At 42.7% G+C, this 27,553-nt stretch overlaps 2 protein-coding genes across 2 annotated transcripts; both read right to left on the bottom strand.

Moving 5' to 3' along the window:
- Positions 1-4,496: 4,496 nt before the first annotated feature.
- LOC147227012 (uncharacterized) lies at positions 4,497-17,026 on the bottom strand. Its single transcript, XM_086159980.1, has 11 exons — positions 16,868-17,026; positions 13,806-14,034; positions 12,020-13,269; positions 11,472-11,911; positions 11,184-11,357; positions 10,812-10,985; positions 10,057-10,230; positions 8,873-9,046; positions 8,609-8,782; positions 7,749-7,795; positions 4,497-7,517 (listed from the first exon to the last, which is right to left on the bottom strand). The coding sequence occupies exons 1-11, from the start codon at positions 17,024-17,026 to the stop codon at positions 6,976-6,978; spliced, it is 3,537 nt and encodes a 1,178-aa protein (XP_086016106.1). The 3' UTR covers positions 4,497-6,975.
- On the bottom strand, positions 16,910-26,967 carry LOC147227011 (NLR family CARD domain-containing protein 3-like). The gene is made up of 7 exons (XM_086158952.1): positions 26,913-26,967; positions 25,516-26,831; positions 25,036-25,475; positions 24,749-24,922; positions 22,907-23,080; positions 21,946-21,992; positions 16,910-21,714 (listed from the first exon to the last, which is right to left on the bottom strand). The coding sequence occupies exons 1-7, from the start codon at positions 26,947-26,949 to the stop codon at positions 21,200-21,202; spliced, it is 2,703 nt and encodes a 900-aa protein (XP_086015078.1). The 5' UTR covers positions 26,950-26,967; the 3' UTR covers positions 16,910-21,199.
- Between the last annotated feature and the right edge of the window lie 586 nt (positions 26,968-27,553).

Genomic DNA, 27,553 nt, shown 5'->3' with positions numbered 1-27,553 from the left:
GAAAACCCGAAAGCAAGCAGGCCATGAAAGCCAACTGATACCAACACCTCCCAAGTTAAAAACACCTACCAGGTTAAACACCCTGCATTCTGAATCTATTTTTCTCTTACCTAATCTTTTTGCCGTTATTCCGTGTTATTTGACAGTGTTTTGTCCAGGATTTTTTTTTTTTTTGAGGGAGGGGTTTCAGATAAGGCACAGACTGCAGAAGGGTGGGATAGAATGTTACGTTCTATGCATGTACAAGTCACGATTACGTGGCCAGACTGAAAAAAAAAATCATAATGCATCTCTGGTATTGTTCAGGGGCCAGGCAAAATGTGGAGGTGGGCCGTATCCGGCCCCCAGGCGGTAGTTTGGGAACCACTGGTCTATGCTATGTAAAAGGCATTAGGCATTATTAATTTGAGAACAGAATTTTTCCCCCACTTGAAGTGCGTGTGAGAGAGAGTCCCTGACACAGGGACGAAGTCCCTGACACGGGGACTTTGTATTAAAGTCGGTCCTTGGTTGAATATAGAATCGAATCGAAGGACCCAAAGGTTGCTCAAGCCGGCATCGTGGTGAGGACAGGCAGAAGATGGAAGGCGCAAGAGGCGGTGGACCAGGCAGAAGCTCGGTTGTTCCACAAGGAGCTTGTGGGGTCCGTGGCAACTGGTCGGGCAGGCCTGGGAACTATTCCGACTACGCACCGCAGGAAGCGCAAGGGCAAGGAAAGGCGGGACCAGGTCCAATTCGAGGTGCGGGCTGGTGTCGAAGAGCAGCGTGCGAGCCAGTGGGTTGGGCTAAGGCAGCAAGGTGCATGGACTAGATGGGAGGAAGTCATGGACAGGAAGATCTCGTGGACGGAGTTGTGGAGGGCTGAACCACTCCGCATAAAATTCCTCATTCAGTCGGTCTATGATGTCTTGCCCTGCCCGTCAAACCTCTTCCTTTGGGGCAAGGTTGAAACGCCATCATGCACATTGTGCCAGGGAAGAGGAACTCTGGAGCACATCCTCAGCTGCTGTCCGAAAGCACTTGTAGAAGGTCGCTATCGTTGGCGCCATGACCAGGTGCTTAAGGCAATTGCTGAGTCCATCCACTCTGCCATTGACCACAGCAAGCGCTTCCAGCCACAGAGGCAGGGCGTGACATTCATCAGAGCCGGGGAGCAACCTCCTCCCCTTCCAAAGACCCAAACAGGACTTCTGGGAACTGCGAAGGACTGGCGGCTAAGGGCGGACCTCTGCAAACAGCTTAGGTTCCCTGAGGACATTATAGAAACCCGCCTAAGACCAGACATCGTCTTACATTCAGAGTCCTCCAAGCAGGTCATCCTGTTAGAGCTGACTGTGCCCTGGGAGGAGAGAATGGAGGAAGCCAGCAGAAGAAAGAAAGAAAAGTATGCTGAGCTGGTGGAAGACTGCCGCAACAGGGGGCGGCATGCACAATGCTTGCCCATTGAAGTCGGGGGAAGGGGCTTTGCGGGGAGGTCTCTCTGCAGGGCCTACAGTCTCCTGGGCGTCACAGGGGCACGCAAAAGGAGAGCCATCTGTTCAGCGTCAGAGGCCGCTGAGAAGGCATCCAGATGGCCCTGGATCCAGAGGGACAAAGCGTGGAGGAGCGCTTCTTGGACACAGGTCGGGAACTGATCACCCCCGGCTGGGTCGCCTGGGTGAGGGGGTCTGAAGTTGAAAGACCCAAAACCCCCTGTGACCCCAGGTACTATCACTGATGATGTGTCCAAGAATCTGCATCACAAGATGTATCTCAAAACCACAATGTCAGACAATGTTGGAACAGTAATTATGTAGAGCTGGAAGACAACATTCTTCCAACTTCACACTCACTTCAGGTGTCCGCTGTCACACACGACTGAGAGTGAGAGAGACTATGTGTGCGTGTGGAACTGTGCGTGTGTGCCTGTTCATAGTGCGAGTTAAACACAGAGCATCCTGATTGGTTTACTCATCAAAATAAGACAGCTATCCCCTTATTGCGGGCTTGTTTTCCACTTTTTGGCCAGCGGTTGGTGGTGACATACTTAAGCACTTCACCGATTACAGGGTCCTCCTGCTGAGCCTGTCTTAGGTCTGCTTTTGGAATTTGCACCACTGACGTCCTCACCTCATCCCTGCTACAGCTGTTGAAATGGTCGGGGGACACAGCCCGCAAGAACTGTTTCTGTATTAGTTCGGCACTATACTGTTTATCTGTACCTGGCTCTTTGGATGAGGCTAGAAGTCTCTCCTTCAGCTCTGTCGTCCTGAACAGAAAATTCTGTGGGGACTCATTACTTTCTTGAGTGATATTTATCAGACGATGATAAAGATCAGTCGCACTGTCCTCCTTGTAATGTCCCCTCAGGATGGTGCGAAGTTGTTGGAGTGTGAGGTCTGTTTTGATCTCTAACATGTCACGAAGGCTTAAACCAGGACTGATGGCTCGGACAACGGCTTCAATAATTTCAGCTTCACTGTGATTTCTTTTCAGTCCTATTTCAATTTGATGAATCAAGTTTGAGTATGAAAGCTTGTCTTTTTGGCCTCGTTCTCCAATTTGGCCATCAATCCTAAACGCTCTGCGGATGGTCAGTTCAGGTGGCTGCACTGCTGGTAAAGCAGTGAGGTTTAAGCTTGGACGATGGCCTGGTTCTTTGGAAGCATCTTCTGAGTCAGCTGTGCCATTTCTTCCTCCAACTTCCTAGTTGCAGTTTGGAAACTTAGCTGTAAAGCTGCATACTGCTCCTGCAGACTGGTCAAAGCAACAGCGCCTTGACTTACACCGTCCTCATTATCTGAATGGTCATCACTTTCTTTCAGTTCTCTTGCCTTTTTAATTAATCCTTCCAGAAAGACACATGAAACATCCTCATCTTCCTTTTCAGTAACTGTTTCTATTGTTTCACTTATAGCTCTGATCAGCGAGTGCTTCTTTTTCAGCTTTTCTGTGGGGATCTTAGCTAGAAAACAAACCTCCCGTAGTTGGTCGAACCTTAGCTGCAGCAGGACCTCACTCAGCTCATCTTGCAGTTTCTCCAACTCCATCTTGTCTGCACTGTGATCAGCAGCACCGCTGATTCCCGTACGGGCCACCAAATTTGTTGCACACGTGAACAATGATGAGTCAAGTGTGTAGGTTTTATTGCCGTCCGCTGTAAACACAGACATGAGCCACATTATTAGCGTCCACACTCTTTGCCACCGACACAGCACTGCACTAATGCTGTGTAGTGATGTGTCGTTCGCGAACGTAACGACTCTGTGATCCGGCTCTTGGAAGTGAACGACGGGAGCCGGCTCCCCACCAGTCAGGAGCCGGCTCCCTTCGAGACGCTTTTCTGCTCTTGAAGGCGCACGTGGTTGGTCAATATGCGTGGTGTCGCCTCTGTGTCTGCACTTGGTGTTTCTAAATGCCATTCTTCAGTAGGGACTGCTGATCTTTTTCTTGTTGTTTTACACATTTTAATTTATATTTTTTGCGTGTTTTTCAGGGGTCCTGTGTTGTTTCAGTCTAAATTGGTTAAAAGTTGAATTGTAAATAGTTAAAAGTTGTTGTATTTTCTAGTTTATTTATAGCACTGAAGAGTTAATATTTTTAATTTATATTTTGTTGTTTTGCATTTTTTCAGGGATTCTGTGCTGTTGTTTCACTTTAAATTTGTAACGTATATAAAGCTAAAAGTTTATTCTTGCATTTCATAGTTTATTTGTTGTTGCACTGAAAAGTAAATATTTTTAATTTACATTTTGTTGTGTTGTGTGTTTTTCAGGGATTCTGTGTTGCTTGACTTAGTATAAAAAAGTTTAAATTAGTTAAAAGTTCACTGTAGAGCGAAAAAATAAAGGCTACTATAATATAGTAGTATAATACATTTTTTTTATTAATGATTAATTCACTTTGTGCATAATGTCACATTATTATTGGTAATATATCGATTAAAGCAACAAAAAAATCTGAAGAGCCGGCTCTTTTTAGTGAGCTGAGCCGAAAGAGCCGGTTCTCTAAAGAGAGCCGGAATTCCCATCACTCGGCCCCCGCCAAAGCATTGCTGCGGGCCGGGTCTCAGCAAAAACTACTCACAGCCGATGACACGCCATCCTGTGGTGTCATGTGGTAACTACATGCTCACTAACAGTCTGAGTGAGAGGAAAGGAGCAAGTTACTAACTCAAGAAATAAAACAAATTAAATACCAAAAAAAAGGGAGGGGGATGTCTAGTCTTTGTACTCTCATAAACTCACCCTCCAATAATTAGTTTATGGCTATAAAAAAAACCCATCTTATTAAGCAGACATGCAGTATAAAGAGAGGTGCATCGCAGATCGATAACCCGTGTAGTGTTAAAATTCGCCCGCGGGAGCGCATCACGTGATGACAAGGGGATGCCAAACTCTTTACTCTTCCACTCACACCCACGCGCGTAATCGATCACGCACCCCGCGGCTTTGTCCGGGGCGCGGCCCGGCACCCCAAGTGCCACAATTCCAAGAGTGCGTAAAACAAGTCCTTATTAGGAAATAAACCCGACAGTTGAGGCGATGGTATAAAATTAATAAACCGATAAACTTTCAGTGAGGACGGGCTTTTATTTTTTTTTCTCGGGGAACAAAGTTGTCAGTTCAGTCAGTGCAGCCTGCGAGATGGCAGAAGCAGCTGCTCCAAAAACCAAACATATAAAACCCACTACACCTCCCATTACACAAACTCATAAGGGGGAAACACAATGACAGTGTGGCGTGGTGTACTGTTTGCAACCTGATGTCTTGTACAATCAACAAATGAATTCACACTGAGTGCTCGGACATTGAAGAGTCAGGGAAGTTGTTCAAGTCTGCAAAGCAAGCAGCATTTGTATTTGTTCTATTTATAACAAATGACTTGTAAATAAAATGACCAATAAAATGTTGGTGAAGTTAAGTGACCCTCTGTTGTGTGCATGTATGTTTGTGTGTGGGGGGCGGCTGCACAAGATCTCCACAAAATGAGTTTTTGGAGGTTGGGTTTGTCTGGAGATGAATAAAGTTCAACTAAACTGACTGTTTTGTTTCACTTTAAACTGTATGTTTTATCACGCGCCTTGTAATGTGGTGCGCCTTATGTATGAAAATAGAGCCGTTCTTGATATTGCACCTTATGGTCCGCAAAATATGGTAAACGTTTGCACAGAAAATACTGTTGAATATTGTCTGTGGAGATTGTCCGTCATCCAAGTCATGGATAATTCTTGTCAAAATCCAAAATTTCTCTTGAAAGAGCTCCAAAATCAAGGGGAGCAGAGTGCATCATCAGCACAAATCAGTTTATCAAAATAAAATGTAACCAAGACAAAATAGTAATAAAAACAAGAATACAACAATCAATATCAGTTCATTATCATCATTATCCATAAATCAGTTCATGGCTCTGACAACAGCCATAGTGGTGGATGTGGTGATCCCAAGTGACAGTAACATCAGGAAGAAAAGAACACAAGACGCTTAAGAAATTGTGTGTTTGTACCTTGAATGTTGCTCACAATGCTGCCATTCCTGAAAAGACTGGATATGCCTCCTTCTGCTCAAATGCCTGAAATCCCAGACACCCAGAAGGTGATACCTTCCAGCATGCAGGCTATGGATGAAGTTGTCTGGGATGAACGGCAGCATCAAGGTGAGAGCTGCAACCAGAGTCCAGGGGAGGAGCTTCGTGAATCCATGACAACCCAGAGCCTCTACAGTCATGGAGTAAAACCCTCAGACTCAAGGTTTTCAATTCATGGACGACAGCAGGAAAACTATAGTTGTTTACGCCTCTGGGAAAGAGCTAAGTCTGCCCTGACTTGAAGCTCAGACTCTTGTGCTAGCATCAGCATCAACAAAATAAATCTTTTTAGTCTCATTTCTTCTCATGTTTTTTTTGTTTTGTTTTTACTGCAACAGAGTTTGTTTTCTCAAAAATCACTCCCTTGCTCAACGTTAAACATTCCTTTTGGGAATTCTGGATTTGAGTATGTAGTTGGACCATATTCTTGCCATGAGTAGACATGCAGCGTCACAAGTTCATCTGTTCCTGTATATGTTTAATAATGGTGGCAGATGCACAGTGTAACTTTCAGTTAAATATTTCACTGGAAAAGAGAAGTCGGTAAATAATTGGGAAAACAGCCAAAACATTTATATTGTTTGTGTGTGTATTTTCTCTTTCAGATACACCTTATTGTCATCTCTGCTGTTGTGATATTAAACCTCATGGCAGCACTTTGCTGCTCCAGCAGGAATGTCTACAGGTACCTCCATGACAACGGTCAGAAGATCTATGGAGGATCTCAGTAATGCGGGTACGAGGCTCATCCTTGTCAAATCTTATCGAGGCAACTGGACTCGATTTCTTCTCTGTGGGGAGTTTTAAGTACATAACTGCTCAAGTTGGAGATTGGTCCAAGTGAGATGGCTTTTTTTTTTTGTTTCATAGCAACATAACAAGCCATCTCAACTTAGACCATAAACAAAACTGTGCATTATTATGTTACATCATCCAATGAAGTTATACTTATTTGTACAATATAGGTGCTATTTGCCCTTTTCTAACATAACAGAACATAACCCATGCACCGTCGGTCTTAAAGAAACACAGTTTCAATCCTTTGTATGTGTGAAACATATGGCAGTATTGACAATACAGTTGCCTTTGATAGAGTGCGAAAGTGGTCTAGAATAAACAATATCATAATCTTCTCTATTACACTATCAAAAAATGAAGGAAAGAAATCCCTGTACGAGCACCAAAGTAGAAACCAACACATGGTCAAATGAATATTTTGATATAATGTTACCAGGAAGTTGATGGTTTATACTTTCTGAAAATAATAAAAGGAGGCCCACTTCAGTGATACATACAACACAACATCAGCTAAACTTGACAACTGCATGTGTTCTGGTCGAGGGAGATACCGAAAAAGACAGCATTCGTACTGAGTTTTGGGACCTAACAGCTGAGTTGCAAGACTGATGTTCAGATTAAAGACTCTCCCTCCTGCAAACAACATAGAGACACTGAGGAACCAGAACCGACTCTAAACCCAGGATAAAGAGGTTTGGTAAATGTGGTGTGGAAGGTGTGGAGGTGAATCAGTTTGTCATGGGAGACGCTGTAGAAGGACAGAATGCCAGCAGGACAGTCTACATACACTGCAACTCTGTTAGAGACAACAGGGGAGGAGATAGTTGTCACTGTGTTATTGTGACGGACTTTGTAACCACTGGCAGAGCAGAACAGATTCCAAGACTGCTGGTTCCATTCAAACATGTGCCACCACAATCCTTTCCTTCTGATTCCTCTGTAAGTCACTGCTACATAAACACTTCCTCTCCACTCCACCTCCCAGTAACAGCGACCAGTCAAACCATTTCTACACAGCAACATAGGCCACTGGTCAAATCTCTCTGGATGACCAGGATATGGTTGTTGTTCTTCTACGCCTGTCACTGTCCTGTTGTTAGACAGCTTCAGACGTCTGCTTGCAGTGTTTGAGTCCAATGTGAGTTCACACCAATCTGATAGAGAATATAAGACACAAAAATGATGAATCATTTGAATAATCTGTGAGATTCATTTTCCTTGAAACCCTGAGATGTGACTCTCTGTAAAGTCTCATGATGTCCACGTTGTCAGTCATCTACTGTTAACCCTGATTTAACCACGAAACACCTCAACTATCAGCTCTGTGTTTCAGTCAAAGCTGATTGTGTTTAATTGTCATGAATCAAGAGAAAATCCACACTTACACTTCCTCAGTCCAGGTTTTAACCTGTGCTCTCCACCATGGTCCACCCTGGAGGAAGAAACACAAGAATCTCATCACCTGTTTTTCAGTACTTGTTTTCTCCTTTTGAGCGGTGAAACCTAAATACCGCCACTATTTCCGCTTTGCAAACAAAGGCTTCAGATCTGGACCTGCTGATGTGAGGGATCAACACAGCAGTGTGTTTTTATTGAGATCAGGTAAGTAAAACTCAAGAATTGGGGGCAAATTCTATTCCAGAACCACATCTCACATGGCCCCTGGACTTGAATTTCTTCACTTGAAGATGTTTCACACTTCATCTGAGAGGCTTCTTCAGTGCTAATGACCTGTGGAGAGTTTGCAAATTTAACTGCCACGGTTTTGGGCGGGTCTAGGTTATGGTGGCTTGTTACTTAAATGTATGAGGTGATCGGCAGAAACTCCGAAACTTGGTCGAAGGGTGTTCTATGCTCATGTGGCTCCCGTTCGTTGGGACACAAGAGCAACTTTTCTGGGATTACCTGGATTGGAGTGTGAAAAGGTAAAGTTAAAGGAGTGAAACCTGTTGGATCACATGAACTGAGGCTCATGCAGAAGTTACTGGGGTTCTGGTGGTGAATCTTTCCTGGCTGTTCAGAGGGTGCATGATGAGGTGGACAAGTGGTGACACATCTTCAAGTAAAGAAATTCAAGTCCAGTTGCCACAACAAGAAGATTTTGATAAGAATTCACCATGACCTGGATGACTGAGAACTTCTTCAGACATCTGAAATCAAATATTTCTATATTTATGTTAATTCTTGTTGAAAACTGTGGTTTTATGTTTATGCATCTTCAGTATTTAAGTTCTTGATTTCCGACCTGAGCGTCTCCAGCCTCCAGTGTGGATCCTCCAGTCCAGCAGACAGCAGCTTCACTCCTGAGTCTCCCGGATGGTTGAAGCTCAGGTCCAGCTGTCTCAGATGGGACGGGTTGGAGTTCAGAGCTGAGGCCAGAGAAGAACAACCTTCTTCTGTGATCAGACAACCTGAGAGACTGGAAAGGAGGCATTGAAGAACATCATGTGACTACGATAACCATAGAAAAATATATAGCAGTCTTAAGATCAAACCGATGTTTACTGACTTGAGGGTTTCCAGGTGACAATGTGGACTCTCCAGTCCAGCAGACAATTGCTTTACACCTGAATCCTGCAGGTCGTTGTTACTCAGATCCAGCTCTGTCAGACTGGAGGACTGAGAGCTGAGAACTGGAGACAGATGTTCACAACTTTCCTTTGACAGGTTACAGACACTCAACCTGAAGAGATATTTAAATAATTATACCAGACTGTGGAATGTTAGTTTTCCCGTTTCTTTTAATTATGGTTTTCCTGCACAAACTGCGTTACATTTTGTGTTGAAAAACATGAACTAGATTCAGGGCACTGGTGAGACAATTATGATAGTCTATCTAGCGATCTGTTCTGCAGGCACCTGGACCTGAGCAAGATGGGCACATTAAACTACTTTTTTTTATATTTTTTTTGTCTGAACTATTCCAGTCTCAGGTCATTGGTGACATGATTATGATAGTCTATCAAGATATCTGTCAAATTGTTCAGCCAGGACCCAGCCCTGTTTCAGCTACGTTCCTTGGTTAATCTTGTCAAATAACTCCATAGTTGGTATTTCCAGATGACAGTTTGTGTGAATCTACTCGGGCTTCTGGGACGAGACGAAAGAGGAAGGGAAGAGGGTTCCATCAGCATGAGTTCCCTGAATGTGTCAGTTCTACTGAAAAGATGTTGAGTTGCAGCAGAGGAACCAGTGTATTTAACGTGGCTTTCTTTGATCAATTTTTGTAGCCAGAACATTTTGCTTGATTCTAATGTGCTCTGAGAGAAATGCTGTTTGTACAACAAGTTATTTAGTAACGTTAGATTCATGCCAGCGAACCACCAACAAAACCTTTCAAGAAATTAGAGACAGCATTTTCATTTCATCGCCTTGTAGTAATGTTACTTTGAATATAATTATAATTTGGAGATTTTTTAAACAAAATATAACACTGGCTAATAATCTCATGAAAAATCTTTGTCATGTAAAAAAAAAACGCTATATAGTGACCTCAGAGTTTTCTATTTCTTTTGCCATCCATCATTTGAAAAAAAAAAAAAAGATCACTGACCAGCAAATTCAGTATAACCCATAAATGTTAAGGTTGCAAAATTTGAATCAGAAGTGTATATGAAGTTTGAATACAATTCCATTTACTATAATAGTCTTCACAAAGACCCTTTTCAGTTTCTCAAGTAGCAATATGTTTACCTGAGAGTTACCAGGCGACAATGTGGACTCTGAAGTTCGACACACAGCAGCTTTATCCCTGAATCCTCCAGCCGGTTGTTACTCAGATCCAGGTGTCTCAGACTGGAGGACTGAGAGCTGAGAACTGAAGACAGACGTTCACAACTTCTCCCTGACAGTTTACAGCCACTCAGTCTGAATAAATACAATAAATGAATAATTATACTTCACATGATAATAGTAAAATTTTGAATTTTACGTAGCACATTGAATCACTTTGAGTAACATAACTTGAAAATAAAGCTACAAATTTGTGGCAACTTATTTTAAAAAATATTTGACATTGGAAAATCCTTATCAAGAATACTTTATACATTTTCAGACACATTTTATTCTGACCTGAGAGTCTCCGGGTGACAATTGGGACTCTGAAGTCCGACACACAGCAGCTTTATCCCTGAATCCTCCAGCTGGTTGTAACTCAGATCCAGGTGTCTCAGACTGGAGGACTGAGAGCTGAGAACTGAGGACAGACGTTCACAAATTCCCAGTGACAGTCTACAGCCATTCAGTCTGAATAAATATAATAAATGAATAATAATACTTCACATGATAATAGTCAAATATTGAATTTTAGATGGCACGTTGAATCACTTTGAGTCAGTAACTTGAAAAGAAAGCTACAAATTTGTGGCAACCTATTTTAGAAAGTATTTGACACTGGAAAATCATAATCAAGAATACTTTATACATTTTCAGACACATTTTATTCTGACCTGAGAGTCTCCAGGTGACAATGAGGACTCTCCAGTCCAGCAGACAACTGCTCTAGACCTGAATCCCACAGGTTATTGTTACTCAGATCCAGGTGTCTCAGACTGGAGGACTGAGAGCTGAGAACTGAAGACAGACGTTCACAACTTCTCCCTGACAGGTTACAGTCACTCAGTCTGAATAAATACAATAAATGAAGAATTATACTTGATAGTCAAATATTGAATTTTACGTAGCGCATTGAATCATTTTGAGTAACTTGAGAGTTGTATATAAAGCTATAAATTCGTGACAACTTATTTTAAAACATATTTGACATTGGAAAACCTTTATTAAGAATACTTTATACATTTTCAGACAAATTTTATTCTGACCTGAGAGTCTCCAGGTGACAATGTGGACTCTCCAGTCCAGCAGACAACTGCTCTAGACCTGAATCCCACAGGTTATTGTTACTCAGATCCAGGTGTCTCAGACTGGAGGACTGAGAGCTGAGAACTGAAGACAGAAGTTCACAACTTCTCTCTGACAAGTTACAGCCACTCAGTCTATGAAAGAATCAACCAGGAAAACAAATGCCTTTGATTATTCATATTTGGATTCATTTGGATGTATAAAAGGAAATGGAAATTTTTCACAAACTCAGCATTTCATTTACTTACTTAGATTTATTTGAAGCCTTGACCACTGTCATTAACCTCAGAAGAGCCTCCTCTGAAGCAGAGTATTTCTTCAGATCAAACACGTCCAGATCTTCATCAGATGAGAGTAGGATGAAGACCAGAGCCGACCAGTGAGCAGGAGAAAGATGATCTACTGAGAGACATCCTGATCTCAGCTGCTGTTGGATCTGTTCCACGAGTGAATGATCTCTGAGTTCATTCAAACAGTGGAACAGATTGATGGATTTCTCTGGAGACAAGTTGTCACTGATCTTCTCCTTGATGAATCCAATCATTTCCTGATTGGTCCCTGCGTGAGGTCCTTCCTGAGTCACCAATCCAAGGAGTTTCTGATTGGTCTTCAGTGAAAGACCAAGGAGGAAACGAAGGAACAAATCCAGGTGTCCATTTGGACTCTGTAATGCCTCCTCCACAGCATTCTGATAGAAGTTTGATTCATATTGACTCTTGTGAAAGAGTTTAAATATTCTTGATGTTTGTTTTTTAGAGAGCAGATTGATACCAGAATTGAACAAGGCCAGATGGACATGAAGAGCAGCAAGAAACTCTTGAACGCTGAGATGGACAAAGCAGAACACCTTGTCCTGGTAGAGTCCTCTCTCCTCTCTAAAGATCTGTGTGAACACTCCTGAGTACACTGAGGCTGCACTGATATCCAAGTCACACTCTGTCAGGTCTGATTCATAGAAGATCAGGTTGCCTTTCTGCAGCTGCTCAAAAGCCAGTTTTCCTAAAGACAAGATCATCTGTTTGCTCTCTGGATTCCAGTGTGGATCTGTAGAAGGTCCTTGATTGAACTTGGTGTTCATCAGTTTGACCTGAACAACCAGGAAATAGATGTACATCTCAGTCAGGGTCCTGGGCAGCTCTCCTCCCTCTCTGGTCTTCAACACGTCCTCCAGAACCGTGGCAGTGATCCAGCAGAAGACTGGGATGTGGCACATGATGTGGACACTTCTGGAGGTCTTGATGTGTTTCATGACTCTTTGGGCCTGCTCTGCATCTCTGAATCTCTTCCTGAAGTACTCTTCCTTCTGGAGGTCTGTGAATCCTCTGACCTCTGTCACCATGCCAACACACTGCGGAGGGATTTGATTGGCCGCTGCAGGTCTTGTGGTGATCCAGAGGCGGGCAGAGGGAAGCAGATTCCCCCTGATGAGATTGGTCAGCAGCACATCCACTGAGGCGGACTCTGTAACATCAGTCAGGATCTTGTTGTTGTTGAAGTCCAGAGGAAGTCGACACTCATCCAGACCATCTAAGATGAAGGCAACCTGATATTCTTCAAAACGGCAGATTCCTGCTTCTTTGGTTTCAGTGAAGAAGAGATGAACAAGTTCCACCAAGCTGTACTTTGTCCCTTTCAGCACATTCAGCTCTCTGAAGGTGAATGGAAACAGGAACTGTATGTCCTGGTTGGTTTTGTCTTCAGCCCAGTCCAGAGTGAACTTCTGTGTTAAGACTGTTTTCCCAATACCAGCCACTCCCTTTGTCAGCACTGTTCTGATTGGTCCATCTCTTCCAGGTAAGCCTTTAAAAATGTCTTCTCGTCTGATGGTTGTTTCTGGTCTGGTTGACTTCCTGTATGCTGCTTCAATCTGTCTGACCTCATGTTCATCGTTGACCCCTGCAGCCCCTCCCTCTGTCATGTAGAGCTCTGTGAAGATGTCATTGAGAAGAGTTCGGTTTCCTGCTCTGGTGATCCCCTCGAAGATACACTGAAAGTTCTTCTGCAGTCTGCACTTCAGCTCATGTTGACACTCAGCAGCACGAGTTCCTGGAGAAGAAATAGTCAGTGCGGTGATTGTCTGCCATTCAGGTCTTAGAAAGCACTTGTCTGATCAGAAAAACTGAACTGGTGTGAAGCTCTGGACCTACAACGAGTGACCTGGAGATGATTGAACGGCCAAAAGATAAAGCTGAATGTGTGAGAGAAGCTGATGAATACTTTGTGAACAAGCAGAAACTCAACCTTTCCAGGAGATGGATAAATGGACAGTCAGATGACTTCTTCTTGGATGAAGAATCTCAGATGAAACCATGATGAACAACAAACTGGAACTGATCAGAACCAAACAAAACAGGTCCAGTGTCAGCTACTCTAAGCCAATCACAAGATCAGGTTTGGATACTGACTCTAAAATGTGTTATTAGTCACTGATGTTTTTCTCTCATATTCTAAATAAAAGTGGACCAGTCTTTCTGATGAGAGCTGACGCATCCCCAGGTGACCTGAAGCCAGTCCAGATGTCTCCAGGTTTCAGAGACAATCTAAATACTTGAAATGGAGATGAGGTGAATCTCCAGTCTTACTGCTCTGCAGACGATCAGCCAGCTCCTCCTCCTTCATTCTCCTCAGGAGGTGCAGTGTGATCTTCAGAAAGGCCTCCCTGCTGCTCTTCCTCTTCTCTTCATCTTCACCCACCAGCACCTCGTCGTCCTCAGTCTGACTCCAGTAGCTCTCTGGGTAATCTGTAGTCAGGAGCCTCTGGACTCTCTTCATCTCCTTCCTCACGAGGCTGATCAGGTTCTCCTCCAGCAGCTGGAACAGGGTTGAAGGTCAACATGAGCAGTAGAAACACCATCAGATCTTTTGTGGTCCACTGAAAACCCTTGGGGTCTACAGAGTACAGCACTGACACTGTTGGGACCAGAAGGCCACTTGAGTAGCTCTGCTTGACAGTGGTGTTTGTACATTTACATACCAAAAGTACAGAGTCCAGGTGTGTTTGATGCTGCTGGACAGACGGACCACTGAGAACATCTGACTTCAGCTGATCATCTCTGAGGGGAAAAGATGGAGACCACGAATAAGACTCTCATAGTGTGAAAGGAAGTGTGTCCTTAGAACAATTAATCCGGGTTAAATGGTGTTCTCATTTCTATTTAAAGGTTTGTTTTTTTTTAAAAGGCCAGACCTGGATTATACACCAAACATGGTATTGTGTTAAAATCTTGTCATATTAACTGGACTTTGCTTTTTTGAAAACTTCTCCCCTCATCCAATTTCCCAGCATTTTTCTCAGTTTCATGTTCTCAGCAAAATCTTATTTTATTTCCCTTCTTGGTTTCTTGCCTTCTTTTTTAGGGTCTGAACCTTGGTGGATTAGACTTTTTAGATTCCTATGGACTCCCTGAGTCTGGGACTTAATTCCATTGTCTTTGTGCTACAAAATTGTCTTAAACCCCTTTGGTAGATCATCTAGAGCCAGCATTTCTGGACCAAATCTTTTATTCCATCTCTGACCAGGTATCTTTGATTCTAAAGTCTCTTATAGAACTTGACAATAACTGAGAGGTAAGGATATGTACAGCCTTGGCCGAATCAGATCATAATTGATGAACCACAAAATTGTGTTACAAAATTTAATTTGCATGAAATTTGAAAATTTTTTGCATGGAATTTGAAAAAATCTAATATCCCTACACCTCACTGTCTGACACAAAATTTCCTTCTACATCCTGATAGAATCACTCCATCAGTAAATACAATAAATGTATCTGACCACTGAAAGCTTAAACATTTCAACAATTTTGAAACAATACAATCATTCCTTTGTCGCAAAAAGTAAGAGATCTTTCCACAGAATGTAACATCACACTCTGGACAACAGGGGGCGCCAGGTGACGAAAAGGGAAGGACCTGTCCTGTAAAGTATGTCATGTTTTCTACACGGATCCATTGGATGAAATGCAAACTGGTCAGAAATGGAGAATTTGTATTTGAAATTGAAAATTGCAACATGAGTGATAAACAGTTATAAGATAATGACAGAGTTGTTAATATACAAATCATAGAATATAGAACAAAACATAGAAGGCAGTTTGTCTGGAGGTCGAGAAATTTAGGTTTTTAAATCTGACCTTTGATCAGTTGAACATTCAGTTTTGAATAATATTGGCCGGGCCATCAAACAGTCACTTCTGAGGGACACACAACTGGGTCCTGATCCGGGTCTGAGCTGCTGCTCAGGACTACAACACAAAAGTGAGAGGGTGAATAATGATGAGCTCTGACATGGAGATCCGTCACAGACAGTTGGAGATCATCCTCTCACCTCTGAAATTCAGTCTCGACATCATCGTCTCCATGCAGAGCGATTTTAGATGGAAGGACTCCCTCCTCTCTGTCCTCACACTCATTCATGGCAAGGTCTTTATTTTATTTATTACACTTTTTCATCTGTTATCTTCTGTCTCTGTTTCTTCCTCTCCTCACTTCCTGTTTTATTTTGACAGTTCATACTTCAGAACCTTCGTCCTGCATCACAACCTGTCAAAACAAAACTAAGCTGGGTGAATGAATGCTGTGGCACCAGTTCTGGCACTTCCTGGATTCATATTTTGATTTTATCAAACTGGCACCTAGAATATATATATATGAGGCAACATGGTTCAGGGGGGTTTGAGCAGTCGTCCTTGGACCTGAACATTCCTGGTTCGATTCCCGGTTCCTCCTAGCCTGTCAAAGTGTTGTTGAGCTACACACTGAACCCCCAACTGCTCCCTGGTGCTGTTCCTTGTGTGGTCAAAAGAACTGAATGTGGCAATGAAGGCATTTCTTCTTCTATACTTTAGTAGGGGCAGATTTTAATTGGTCTTCAACGACAAACCAATCAAAACCAGTACATGGTCAAAATGTATTTTATTTCTGTAAGAAATGGCTGATTCAGCCGGATACAATTACTGTGCTTTAAAAAACACACTAAGCACCAAAACATATTGTGTAATTCATAGTATCACAGTATTAAACTAAAAACACTTAGAAAGAACCCTTGACAAGCTGTAGTTTACGAAGACTGCTAACAAAATAAACAGACTATTTTAAAACAACGTTTCCTGTGAAGAACCAGGACGTCCCCCAGAGTCCGAAGATCAAAATGAAACAAAATGTGATCATGTTCTGACATTTTTTTTAGATTTCTCTGCTAGGATTCTCACCTGCTGAACTCCCTCCGGGTCGACTTGCAAAAACTCCTGTCATGTCGAGACCAAATGCTGCTCTCTCTGCCTTGCGGTCCTGCTGTCTCCTGGAGGCTTCTTGGAATGAAGTCATACCTTCAAATCCTGCAGTGTTTGGTATCTAGATTTTCATGTGATTCCTGAGTGACGTAAAAACCAGACAAACCTGATTCAGATGTTTCTCTCATACTTATTCCCTTCCCTCTTGACCAGAGGGAGACAGCCTTTGACATGTCTGTGTTTAAAGACAGTTGAAGTTTGCAAGAGAGACGAGCAGAGACTTACTGTCACGTGCCACTTGGGCGGACTCAAGCGGGGAACCACACTTCAGAGCAGGGATGGGTTGAAAGCACTTTTATCGCGTTGAAATGGCCGGACGGGTTGAAGACGGGACTGCAGAGGCTGGGTCTCACCAGGACGGGATGGGTTGCAGGCTCGGGGTAGGGTCGGTGTCGGGCAGGCTGCGACCAGGGAGAGGTGTCGGGCAGGCTGTGATGAGGTCCGGTCGTGGCAGGGCTCTGTGAGCCACATAGCGTGCCGCTGCCCCTTATAGGGATCTTGATTAGCGGCATCTGCTGCAGCTGGCGCCGATTACAAATCGGGATCAGGTGTGAAACCCTGACACTTACGTTGGAAGTTAGTTCAGATTCTATGAGAGTAGGTTCCTCCATGTTTAGGAGGCGGTCCCTGCCTCCTGAACATGGCTCATCTTGAGTTTCCAATCACCTGCTAAGCTAACAATGGATAATTCCTAAAATGAAGGTATTTTTATAAATAGTTAATTTCTTCATGGACAGATTCAAAAGCTTTCGCCTCCAACAATGCTGGCTTACCTGCACGCTTGATATCTGGTGTGAAATTAGTGTAACCTGTGGGTTTGATGAGTGGTGGTTGGACTGATCTCAAGCTGGAGAGACAACAGGATGGAGGCGGATTTCTTCAGCATCTCTTCACTTCACTTTAAAATCCCCCTTTCCACGGCTTAACTTCTTTGTCACTGACCATGTGTCCTACCGATTGGCCATCAACTGACCAATCGGAAGGACACATGGTCAGTACCTGGACTCAAATGATTTCTTATCCTGATATTTCAACAGGGACATAAAAAAATAAATGATAATCTAAATGAATGTGCAAACAATAATCTTCATAAACTTTGTAAATTGTGGCTTAAACAAATGAACTAAAATGCATGGATTGATTTCGCTTTCTGATCAGGGAGGGTCAGATTCCCAATAAGGAGCAAGTTTTTGTTTTGATGTTGTGTAGTCAGTCAACCACACGACATCTTCAGAAACATAGACACTGTGCTTTACATGTGCCAGTGGATTGGCGATCACCATGGTTTCATGACCACGTTAGAGAAAGAATAGACTCATCCTGTTCTGTCAAGTTACTATGTTAAGATAAGATTATACTTTATTGATCCCCATAGGGAAATTCTTTTGTCATAGATGCTTGACAGTTGTAGTATCAATAAATATGAATATAAATATAAATAGGGAGACAATTTGAAAACAATTAAAATATAGCAAAAGACATCTACAAATACATATATGGCAGAGTGAACAACTCTGAGTGAGACCAACAAGGATAAAAGTAGACAATGGAGTTAAGGCATGACACATGTGAATGGGTGAGGCAGTGAGGTTGTTGTAACACTGATGCACCTCTGGCCGTGGGCACAAAGCAGTGTCTAAAGCAGGGGTGCCAAACATGCGGCCCGCGGGCCGGAACCGGCCTGCAAGGACGTTCGGTCAGGCCGGCAGGATAACTTGAAAGTGAAAAAATTGCATAAAAGACAAGGATGTAATTTTTTAAATTAAATGCAATTCAAGAATTTTCCACTAGCGGGCGCACTATTTTGGTCAGAGTAGAAGACACGCCGCATCACTGAGACGGACCAATCAGCAGACGTTATCAACGCGCCATCTGCTACTTGTTACGACATTGTTTCTACCCTGTTCTCTACCTCCCCGCTACTTCCTCATTAGCCAGTGTTGTTATCAAAACGGAGAAAAGTAGATAAAGAGTGTAGAATTTTCAAAGAAAAATGGACTACGTCCTATTTATTTAGGACACATATGTCAAAGTCAAGGCCCGCGGGCCGGATCCGGCCCGTGAACAAATTATCTCTGGCTCCTGGGGTGAAATTGATTATTATTAGAACCGGCCCGCAGCAACCTGCTGGTGTTTTGGCCGCACCAATACTACATTCCCCACAATGCAACGGTATCCCGCAAACTCATTACAGCGCAGCGAGCGGGCTTCGGTTTCATTCTTCGTCAGCAGTCAGAGCAGGTGTCAAATTTCGGCTACCTCCTCCCCAAAAATGGCTAAACGAAAGGTGGGCACTGAGAACAGGGGATTTCAAGGCAGGTGGGAGGCAGAGTACATGTTCACGGACGTAAAAGGCAAACCTGCGCGTCTTAATGTGGCTAAAGTTTGGCAGCAGATGCGGATAGAAAACTTGAGCCACTTTCACAGCTGCCAGACCATGAAAGAGAAACTCTCTCTACCGCCGTGTTCCCGAGTGCACGGTTTGCCGACATCCGACGCCGATTTGCTGACTGTGAAGCCGAAGAGAGCAGGTTTGCACGGCTCGGCGATCCTTTTGCAGTTGAGGTGGAAAGTGCACCATCGAACCTACAAATGGAGTTGATTGAGCTCCAGTGCAATGACACACAGAAGGAAAAATATGAGAGTGGGTGCTGCTGAGTTTGCACGTTTTCATCCCCGACACAATGCCCCAGCTCGGACGCTCTCTATGTTTGGCAGCACAAACCTGTGTGAACAACTGTTCTCTTTGACGAAGCTAAACAAAACATCACACAGGAGCCGTCTTACTGAATTACCACCTTCACTCAATCCTGAGGATTTCCTCATCTCAGAGCCTGACCCCGAACATAATGGAACTTGTACAAAAGATGAGACGCCACCAAGTATCAGGCTCAGCCTCAGACAAGTGAGCGTCACGGAGCGTGAACGTATTTTTAGTTTTAATTCAGTTCAATTTTTAAATTTGTTTCTACAAGACCTGTGATTTTTCTTTGAAGAAGGTATTGTTTTGTCTGTGTGCCATAGATTTTTGTATTTTAATTTATTATATTTTATTTATTTATTTTTCAGTTAATGGACTAATTGCAGATAGCAGCCATCAGAAAGAATACAACTGATTTTATTTATTTATTTTTAGTTTCTCATTTTACTATTTGAAAGCAGTAATTGATATGATCATAGAGCAGCACGATATTGCATTTTCAGTTTATAATGCATGCAATTTCTTGTATGCATTTAGGTCTTGGTTCAATAGGCTATGTTCAGTCAGTTCAATATGTTTTAATAAACACACTGAATTAGTCCGGCCCCTCGGCTTGTAACAAATTTGTTTTTTTGGCCCTCCGTGTATTTGACTTTGACACCCCTGATCTACAGTCATGGAGTAAAACCCTCAGACTCAAGGTTTTCAATTCATGGACGACAGCAGGAAAACTAAAGTTGTTTACGCCTCCTGGAAAGAGTTAAGTCTGCCCTGACTTGAAGCTCAGACTCTTGTGCTAGCATCAGCATCACCACTAAAATAAATCTTTTTAGTCTAATTTCTTCTCAATTTTTTTTTTTGTTATACTGCAACAGTTTGTTTTCTCAAAAATCACTCCCTGGCTCAATTTTAAATGTTCCTTTCTTTTGGGAATTCTGGATTTGAGTATGTAGTTGCACCATGTTCATGCCATGAGTAAACCTGTAGCGTCACAAGTTCATTCGTTCCTGTAAATGTTTAATAATGGTGGCAAATGCACAGTGTAACTTTCAGTTAAATATTTCACTGGAAAAGAGATGTCGGTAAATAATTGGGAAAACAGCCAAAACATTTATATTGTTAGTGCGTGTATTTTCTCTTTCAGATACACCTTAATTTCATCTCTGCTGTTGTGATGTTAAACCACATGGCAGCACTTTGCTGCTCCAGCAGGAATGTCTACAGGTACCTCCATGTCAACGGTCAGAAGATCTATGGAGGATATCAGTAATACGGGTACGAGGCTCATCCTTGTCAAATCTTATCGAGGAAACTGGACTTGATTTCTTCTCTGCGGGGAGTTTTAAGTACATAACTGCTCAAGGTGGGGATTGGTCCAAGTTGAGATATTTTTTTTGTTTCATAGCAACATAACAAGCCATCTCAACTTAGACCATAAAAAAACTGTGCATTATTATGTTACATCATCCAATGAAGTTATACGTATTTGTACAATATAGGTGCTATTTGTTCTTTTCTTACAGAACACAACATAACCCATGCACTGTGGGTCTTAAAGAAACACAGTTTCAATCCTTTGTATGTGTGAAACATATGGCAGTATTGACAATACAGTTGACTTTGATAGAGTGCTATAGTGGTCTAGAATAAACAATATCATAATCTTTTGTATTACACTATTAAAAAATGAAGGAAAGAAATCCCTGCACGAGCACCAAAGTCGAAATCAACATATGGTCAAATGAATATTTTGATATAATGTTACCAGGAAGTTGATGGTTTATACTTTCTAAAATTAAATAAGAAGGAAGCCCTCAATTTTGTCACTTCAGTGATACATACATCACAACATCAGCTAAACTTGACAACCGCATGTGTTCTGGTCGAGGGAGATACCGAAAAAGACAGCATTCTTACTGAGTGTTGTGACCTAACAGCCGAGTTGCAAGACCGATGTTCAGAGTGAAGACTCTCCCTCCTGCAATCAACATAGAGACATTGAGGAACCACAACCGACTCTGAACCCAGGATGAAGAGGTTCGGTAAATGTGGCGCGGAAGGTGTGGAGGTGAATCAGTTTGTCAGAAGAGACGCTGTAGAAGGACAGAATGCCAGCAGGATAGTCTACATACACTGCAACTCTGTTAGAGTCAACAGAGGACGAGATAGTTGTCACTGTGTTTTTGTGACGGACTTTGTAACCACTGGCAGAGCAGAACAGACTCCACGACTGGTCGTTGCATCCAAACATGTGCCCCCAAAATCCTTTCCTTCTGATATCTCTGTAAGTCACTGCTACATGAACACGTCCTCTCCACTCCACCTCCCAGTAACAGCGACCAGTCAAACCATTTCTACACAGCAACATTGGCCACAGGTCAAATCTCTCTGGATGATCAGGATATGGTTGTTGTTCTTCTACGCCTGTCACTGTCCTGTTGTCAGACAGTTTCAGATGTCTGTTTGCAGTGTTTGAGTCCAATGGGAGTTCACACCGATCTGATAGAGAATATAACACACAAAAATAATGAATCATTTGAATCATCTCTTGGATTCATTTTCACTGAAACGCTGAGATGTGACTCTCTGTAAAGTCTCATGATGTCCACGTCGTCAGTCATCTACTGTTAACCCTGATTTAACCACTAAACACCTCAACTATCAGCTCTGTGTTTCAGTCAAAGCTGATTGTGTTTAATTGTCATGAATCAAGAGAAAATCCACACTTACACTTCCTCAGACCAGGTTTTAACCTGTGCTCTCCACCATGGTCCACCCTGGAGGAAGAAACACAAGAATCTCATCAACTGTTTTTCAATACTTGTTTTCTCCTTTTTTAGCGGTAAAACCTAAATACAGCCACTATTTCAGCTTTGCAAACAAAGACTTCATATCTGGACCTGCTGATGTGAGGGATCGACACAGCAGTGTGTTTTTATTTAGATCAGGTAAGTAAAACTCAAGGATTGGGGGCAAATTCTTTTCCAGAACTGCATCTCACATGGCTACTGGACTTGAATTTCTTCACTTGAAGATGTTTCACACTTCATCTAAGAGGCTTCTTCAGTGCTAATGACCTGTGGAGAGTTTGCAAATTTAACTGCCACGGTTTTGGGCGGGTCTAGGTTATTGTGGCTTGTTATCTAAATGTATGAGGAGAGAGGAAGATACAGAGAATAGGGTTAGATGGAGAAAGTTGACTCGCTGTGGCGACCCCAAACGGGAAAAGCCGAAAGAAGAAGAAGAAGAAGATGAGGTGATCGGCACAAAAATCTAAGGAGCATCTAAGGAGGTTCTTATGCTAATGGTGGTGTCATTCGTTGGGACAAAAGAGCAACTTTTCTGGGATTACCTGGACTGAAGTGTGAAAAGGTAAAGTTAAAGGAGTGAAACCTGTTGGATCACATGAACTGAGGCTCATGCAGAAGTTACTGGGGTTCTGGTGGTGAATCTTTCCTGGCTGTTCAGAGGGTGCATGATGAGGTGGATGAAGGGTGAAACATCTTCAAGTAAAGAAATTCAAGTCCAGTTGCCACAACAAGAAGATTTTGATAAGAATTCACCATGACCTGGATGACTGAGAACCTCTCAGACATCTGAAATCAAATATTTCTATATTTATGTTAATTCTTGTTGAAAACTGTTGTTTTATGTTTATGCATCTGCAGTATTTAAGTTCTGGAATTCTTACATGAGCGTCTCCAGCCTCCAGTGTGGATCCTCCAGTCCAGCAGACAGCAGCTTCACTCCTGAGTCTCCTGGATGGTTGAAGCTCAGGTCCAGCTGTCTCAGATGGGACGGGTTGGAGTTCAGAGCTGAGGCCAGAGAAGAACAACCTTCTTCTGTGATCAGACAACCTGAGAGACTGGAAAGGAGACATTGAAGATCATCATGTGACGAGAATAATCATAGAAAAATATAGAGCAGCCTTGAGATAAAATAAATACTTCAAATAAAGTGTTTACTGACTTGAGGGTTTCCAGGTGACAATGAGGACTCTCCAGTCCAGCAGACAATTGCTTTACACCTGAATCCTGCAGGTCGTTGTTACTCAGATCCAGCTCTGTCAGACTGGAGGACTGAGAGCTGAGAACTGAGGACAGATGTTCACAACTTCCCTTTGACAGGTTACAGTCCATCAACCTAAAGAAATACTTAAATAATTATACCAGACTGTGGAATGTTAGTTTTCCCGTTTCTTTTAATTATGGTTTTCCTGCACAAACTGCGTTACATTTTGTGCTGAAAAACATGAACTAGATTCAGGGCACTGGTGAGACAATTATGATAGTCTATCTAGCGATCTGTTCTGCAGGCACCTGGACCTGAGCAAGATGGGCACATTAAACTACTTTTTTTAATATCTTTTTTGTCTGAGCTATTCCAGTCTCAGGTCATTGGTGACATGATTATGATAGTCTATCAAGATATCTGTCAAATTGTTCAGCCAGGACCCAGCCCTGTTTCAGCTACGTTCCTTGGTTAATCTTGTCAAATAACTCCATAGTTGGTATTTCCAGATGACAGTTTGTGTGAATCTACTCGGGCTTCTGGGACGAGACGAAAGAGGAAGGGAAGAGGGTTCCATCAGCATGAGTTCCCTGAATGTGTCAGTTCTACTGAAAAGATGTTGAGTTGCAGCAGAGGAACCAGTGTATTTAACGTGGCTTTCTTTGATCAATTTTTGTAGCCAGAACATTTTGCTTGATTCTAATGTGCTCTGAGAGAAATGCTGTTTGTACAACAAGTTATTTAGTAACGTTAGATTCATGCCAGCGAACCACCAACAAAACCTTTCAAGAAATTAGAGACAGCATTTTCATTTCATCGCCTTATAGTAATGTTACTTTGAATATAATTATTATTTGGAGATTTTTTAAACAAAATATGACACTGGCTAATAAGCTCATGAAAAATCTTTGTCAGCTTAAAAAAAACGCTATATAGTGACCTCAGAGTTTTCTATTTCTTTTGCCATCCATCATTTGAAAAAAAAAAAAAAAAGATCACTGACCAGCAAATTCAGTATAACCCATAAATGTTAAGGTTGCAAAATTTGAATCGGAAGTGTATATGAAGTTTGAATACAATTCCATTTGCCATAATAGTCTTCACAACGACCCTTTTCAGTTTCTCAAATGGCAATATGTTTACCTGAGAGATACCAGGAGACAATTTGGACTCTGAAGTCTGACACACAGCAGCTTTATCCCTGAATCCTCCAGCCGGTTGTTACTCAGATCCAGGTGTCTCAGACTGGAGGACTGAGAGCTGAGAACTGAAGACAGATGTTCACAACTTCCCTCTGACAGGTTACAGCCACTCAGTCTGAATAAATACAATAAATGAAGAATTATACTTGACATAAAAATAGTCAAATATTGAATTTTACATAGCGCATTGAATCATTTTGAGTAACTTGAAAGTTGAATGTAAAGCTATTAATTTGTGACAACATTTTTTAAAAAGTATTTGACACTGGAAAATCCTTATTAAGAATACTTTATACATTTTTAGACAATTTTATTCTGACCTGAGAATCTCCAGGTGACAATGAGGACTCTCCAGTCCAGCAGACAACTGCTCTAGACCTGAATCCTGCAGGCCGTTGTTACTCAGATCCAGGTGTCTCAGACTGGAGGACTGAGAGCTGAGAACTGAGGACAGATGTTCACAACTTCTCTCTGACAGGTTACAGCCACTCAGTCTATGAAGGATCAACCAGGAAAACAAATGTCTGTGATAATTCATATTTGGATTCATTTGGATGTATAAAAGGAAATTGAAATTCTTCACAAATTCAGCATTTCATTTACTTACTTAGATTTCTTTGAAGCCTTGACCACTGGCATTAACCTCAGAAGAGCCTCCTCTGAAGCAGAGTATTTCTTCAGATCAAACACGTCCAGATCTTCATCAGATGAGAGTAGGATGAAGACCAGAGCCGACCAGTGAGCAGGAGAAAGACGATCTACTGAGAGACATCCTGATCTCAGCTGCTGTTGGATCTGTTCCACGAGTGAATGATCTCTGAGTTCATTCAAACAGTGGAACAGATTGATGGATTTCTCTGGAGACAAGTTGTCACTGATCTTCTCCTTGATGAATCCAATTGTTTCCTGATTGGTCCCTGAGTGAGGTTCTTTCTGAGTCACCAATCCAAGGAGTTTCTGATTGGTCTTCAGTGAAAGACCAAGGAGGAAACGAAGGAACAAATCCAGGTGTCCATTTGGACTCTGTAATGCCGCCTCCACAGCATTCTGATGGAAGTCTGTTTCGACCTGGACTCTTATGAAAGACTTTAAACATCCTTGATGTTTGTTTTTTAGGGAGCAGATTGACACCAGAATTTAAGAAGGTCAGATGGACATGAAGAGCAGCAAGAAACTCTTGAACGCTGAGATGGACAAAGCAGAACACCTTGTCCTGGTAGAGTCCTCTCTCCTCTTTAAAGATCTGTGTGAACACTCCTGAGTACACTGAGGCTGCACTGATATCCAAGTCACACTCTGTCAGGTCTGATTCATAGAAGATCAGGTTGCCTTTCTGCAGCTGCTCAAAAGCCAGTTTTCCTAAAGACAAGATCATCCGTTCGCTCTTTGGATTCCAGTGTGGATCTGTAGAAGGTCCTTGATTCAACTTGGCGTTCATCAGTTTGACCTGAACAACCAGGAAATAGATGTACATCTCAGTCAGGGTCCTGGGCAGCTCTCCTCCCTCTCTGGTCTTCAACACGTCCTCCAGAACTGTGGCAGTGATCCAGCAGAAGACTGGGATGTGGCACATGATGTGGACACTTCTGGAGGTCTTGATGTGTTTCATGACCCTTTGGGCCTGCTCTGCATCTCTGAATCTCTTCATGAAGTACTCTTCCTTCTGGAGGTCTGTGAATCCTCTGACCTCTGTCAGCATGTCAACACACTGTGGAGGGATTTGATTGGCCGCTGCAGGTCTTGTGGTGATCCAGAGGCGGGCAGAGGGAAGCAGATTCCCCCTGATGAGATTGGTCAGCAGCACATCCACTGAGGCGGACTCTGTAACATCAGTCAGGATCTTGTTGTTGTTGAAGTCCAGAGGAAGTCGACACTCATCCAGACCGTCTAAGATGAAGGCAACCTGATATTCTTCAAAACGGCAGATTCCTGCTTCTTTGGTTTCAGTGAAGAAGAGATGAACAAGTTCCACCAAGCTGTACTTTGTCCCTTTCAGCACATTCAGCTCTCTGAAGGTGAATGGAAACAGGAACTGTATGTCCTGGTTGGCTTTGTCTTCAGCCCAGTCCAGAGTGAACTTCTGTGTTAGGACTGTTTTCCCAATACCAGCCACTCCCTTTGTCAGCACTGTTCTGATTGGTCCATCTCTTCCAGGTAAGCCTTTAAAAATGTCTTCTCGTCTGATGGTTGTTTCTGGTCTGGTTGACTTCCTGGATGCTGCTTCAATCTGTCTGACCTCATGTTCATCGTTGACCCCTGCAGCCCCTCCCTCTGTCATGTAGAGCTCTGTGAAGATGTCATTGAGAAGAGTTGGGTTTCCTGCTCTGGTGATCCCCTCGAAGATACACTGAAAGTTCTTCTGCAGTCTACAGTTCAGCTCATGTTGATGCTCAGAAACCGTTCCTGGAGAAGAAAAAGTCAGTGTTAAGTCATTCAGACAATCTAAGTACTTGAAATGGAGATGAGGTGAATCTCCAGTCTTACTGCTCTGCAGACGATCAGCCAGCTCCTCCTCCTTCATTCTCCTCAGGAGGTGCAGTGTGATCTTCAGAAACGCCTCCCTGCTGCTCTTCCTCTTCTCTTCATCTTCACCCACCAGCACCTCGTCATCCTCAGTCTGACTCCAGTAGCTCTCTGGGTAATCTGTAGTCAGGAGCCTCTGGACTCTCTTCATCTCCTTCCTCACGAAGCTGATCATGTTCTCCTCCAGCAGCTGGAACAGGGTTGAAGGTGAACATGAGCAGTAGAAACACCACCAGATCTTTTGTGGTCCACTGAAAACCCTTGGGGTCTACAGAGTACAGCACTGACACTGTTGGGACCAGAAGGTCACTTGAGTCGCTCTGCTTGACAGTGGTGTTTGTACATTTACATACCATAAGTACAGAGTCCAGGTGTGTTTGATGCTGCTGGACAGACGGACCACTGAGAACATCTGACTTCAGCTGATCATCTCTGAGGGGAAAAGATGGAGACCACGAATAAGACTCTCATAGTGTGAAAGGAAGTGTGTCCTTAGAACAATGAATCCGGGTTAAATGGTGTTCTCATTTCCATTTAATTTTTTTTTTTTTTTATTGTAAAAGGCCTGTCCTAGATTATTTATCAAACATGGTATTGTGTTA

The sequence above is a fragment of the Fistularia commersonii genome, chromosome 14 (genome assembly GCF_037954325.1).
Source record: "Fistularia commersonii isolate RoL2024-O1a breed Wild chromosome 14, RoL_Fcom_v1.0, whole genome shotgun sequence".
NCBI lineage: Eukaryota > Metazoa > Chordata > Actinopteri > Syngnathiformes > Fistulariidae > Fistularia > Fistularia commersonii.
Note: the sequence above shows the minus strand (reverse complement) of the source record. Positions and strands in the feature narration are given on the sequence as shown.

Excerpts from the sequence above, each read along its gene's own strand:
- LOC147227011 (XM_086158952.1), bottom strand. The coding sequence starts at position 26,949 with ATGAAGGAGGAGGAGCTGGCTGATCGTCTGCAGAGCA. Across the intron at positions 25,476-25,515 it reads AAACATCAAGGATGTTTAAA|AATGCTGTGGAGGCGGCATT; the intron begins GTCTTTCATAAG and ends GACTTCCATCAG. Across the intron at positions 23,081-24,748 it reads TGTCACCTGGAGATTCTCAG|TCTCTCAGGTTGTCTGATCA; the intron begins GTCAGAATAAAA and ends TCTCCTTTCCAG.
- LOC147227012 (XM_086159980.1), bottom strand. The coding sequence starts at position 17,026 with ATGCCGCTAATCAAGATCCCTATAAGGGGCAGCGGCACGCTATGTGGC. Across the intron at positions 14,035-16,867 it reads CTGCAACCCATCCCGTCCTG|CTGCTGGAGGAGAACCTGAT; the intron begins GTGAGACCCAGC and ends ACCCTGTTCCAG. Across the intron at positions 10,231-10,811 it reads TGTCACCTGGAGACTCTCAG|ACTGAGTGGCTGTAAACTGT; the intron begins GTCAGAATAAAA and ends GTATTTATTCAG.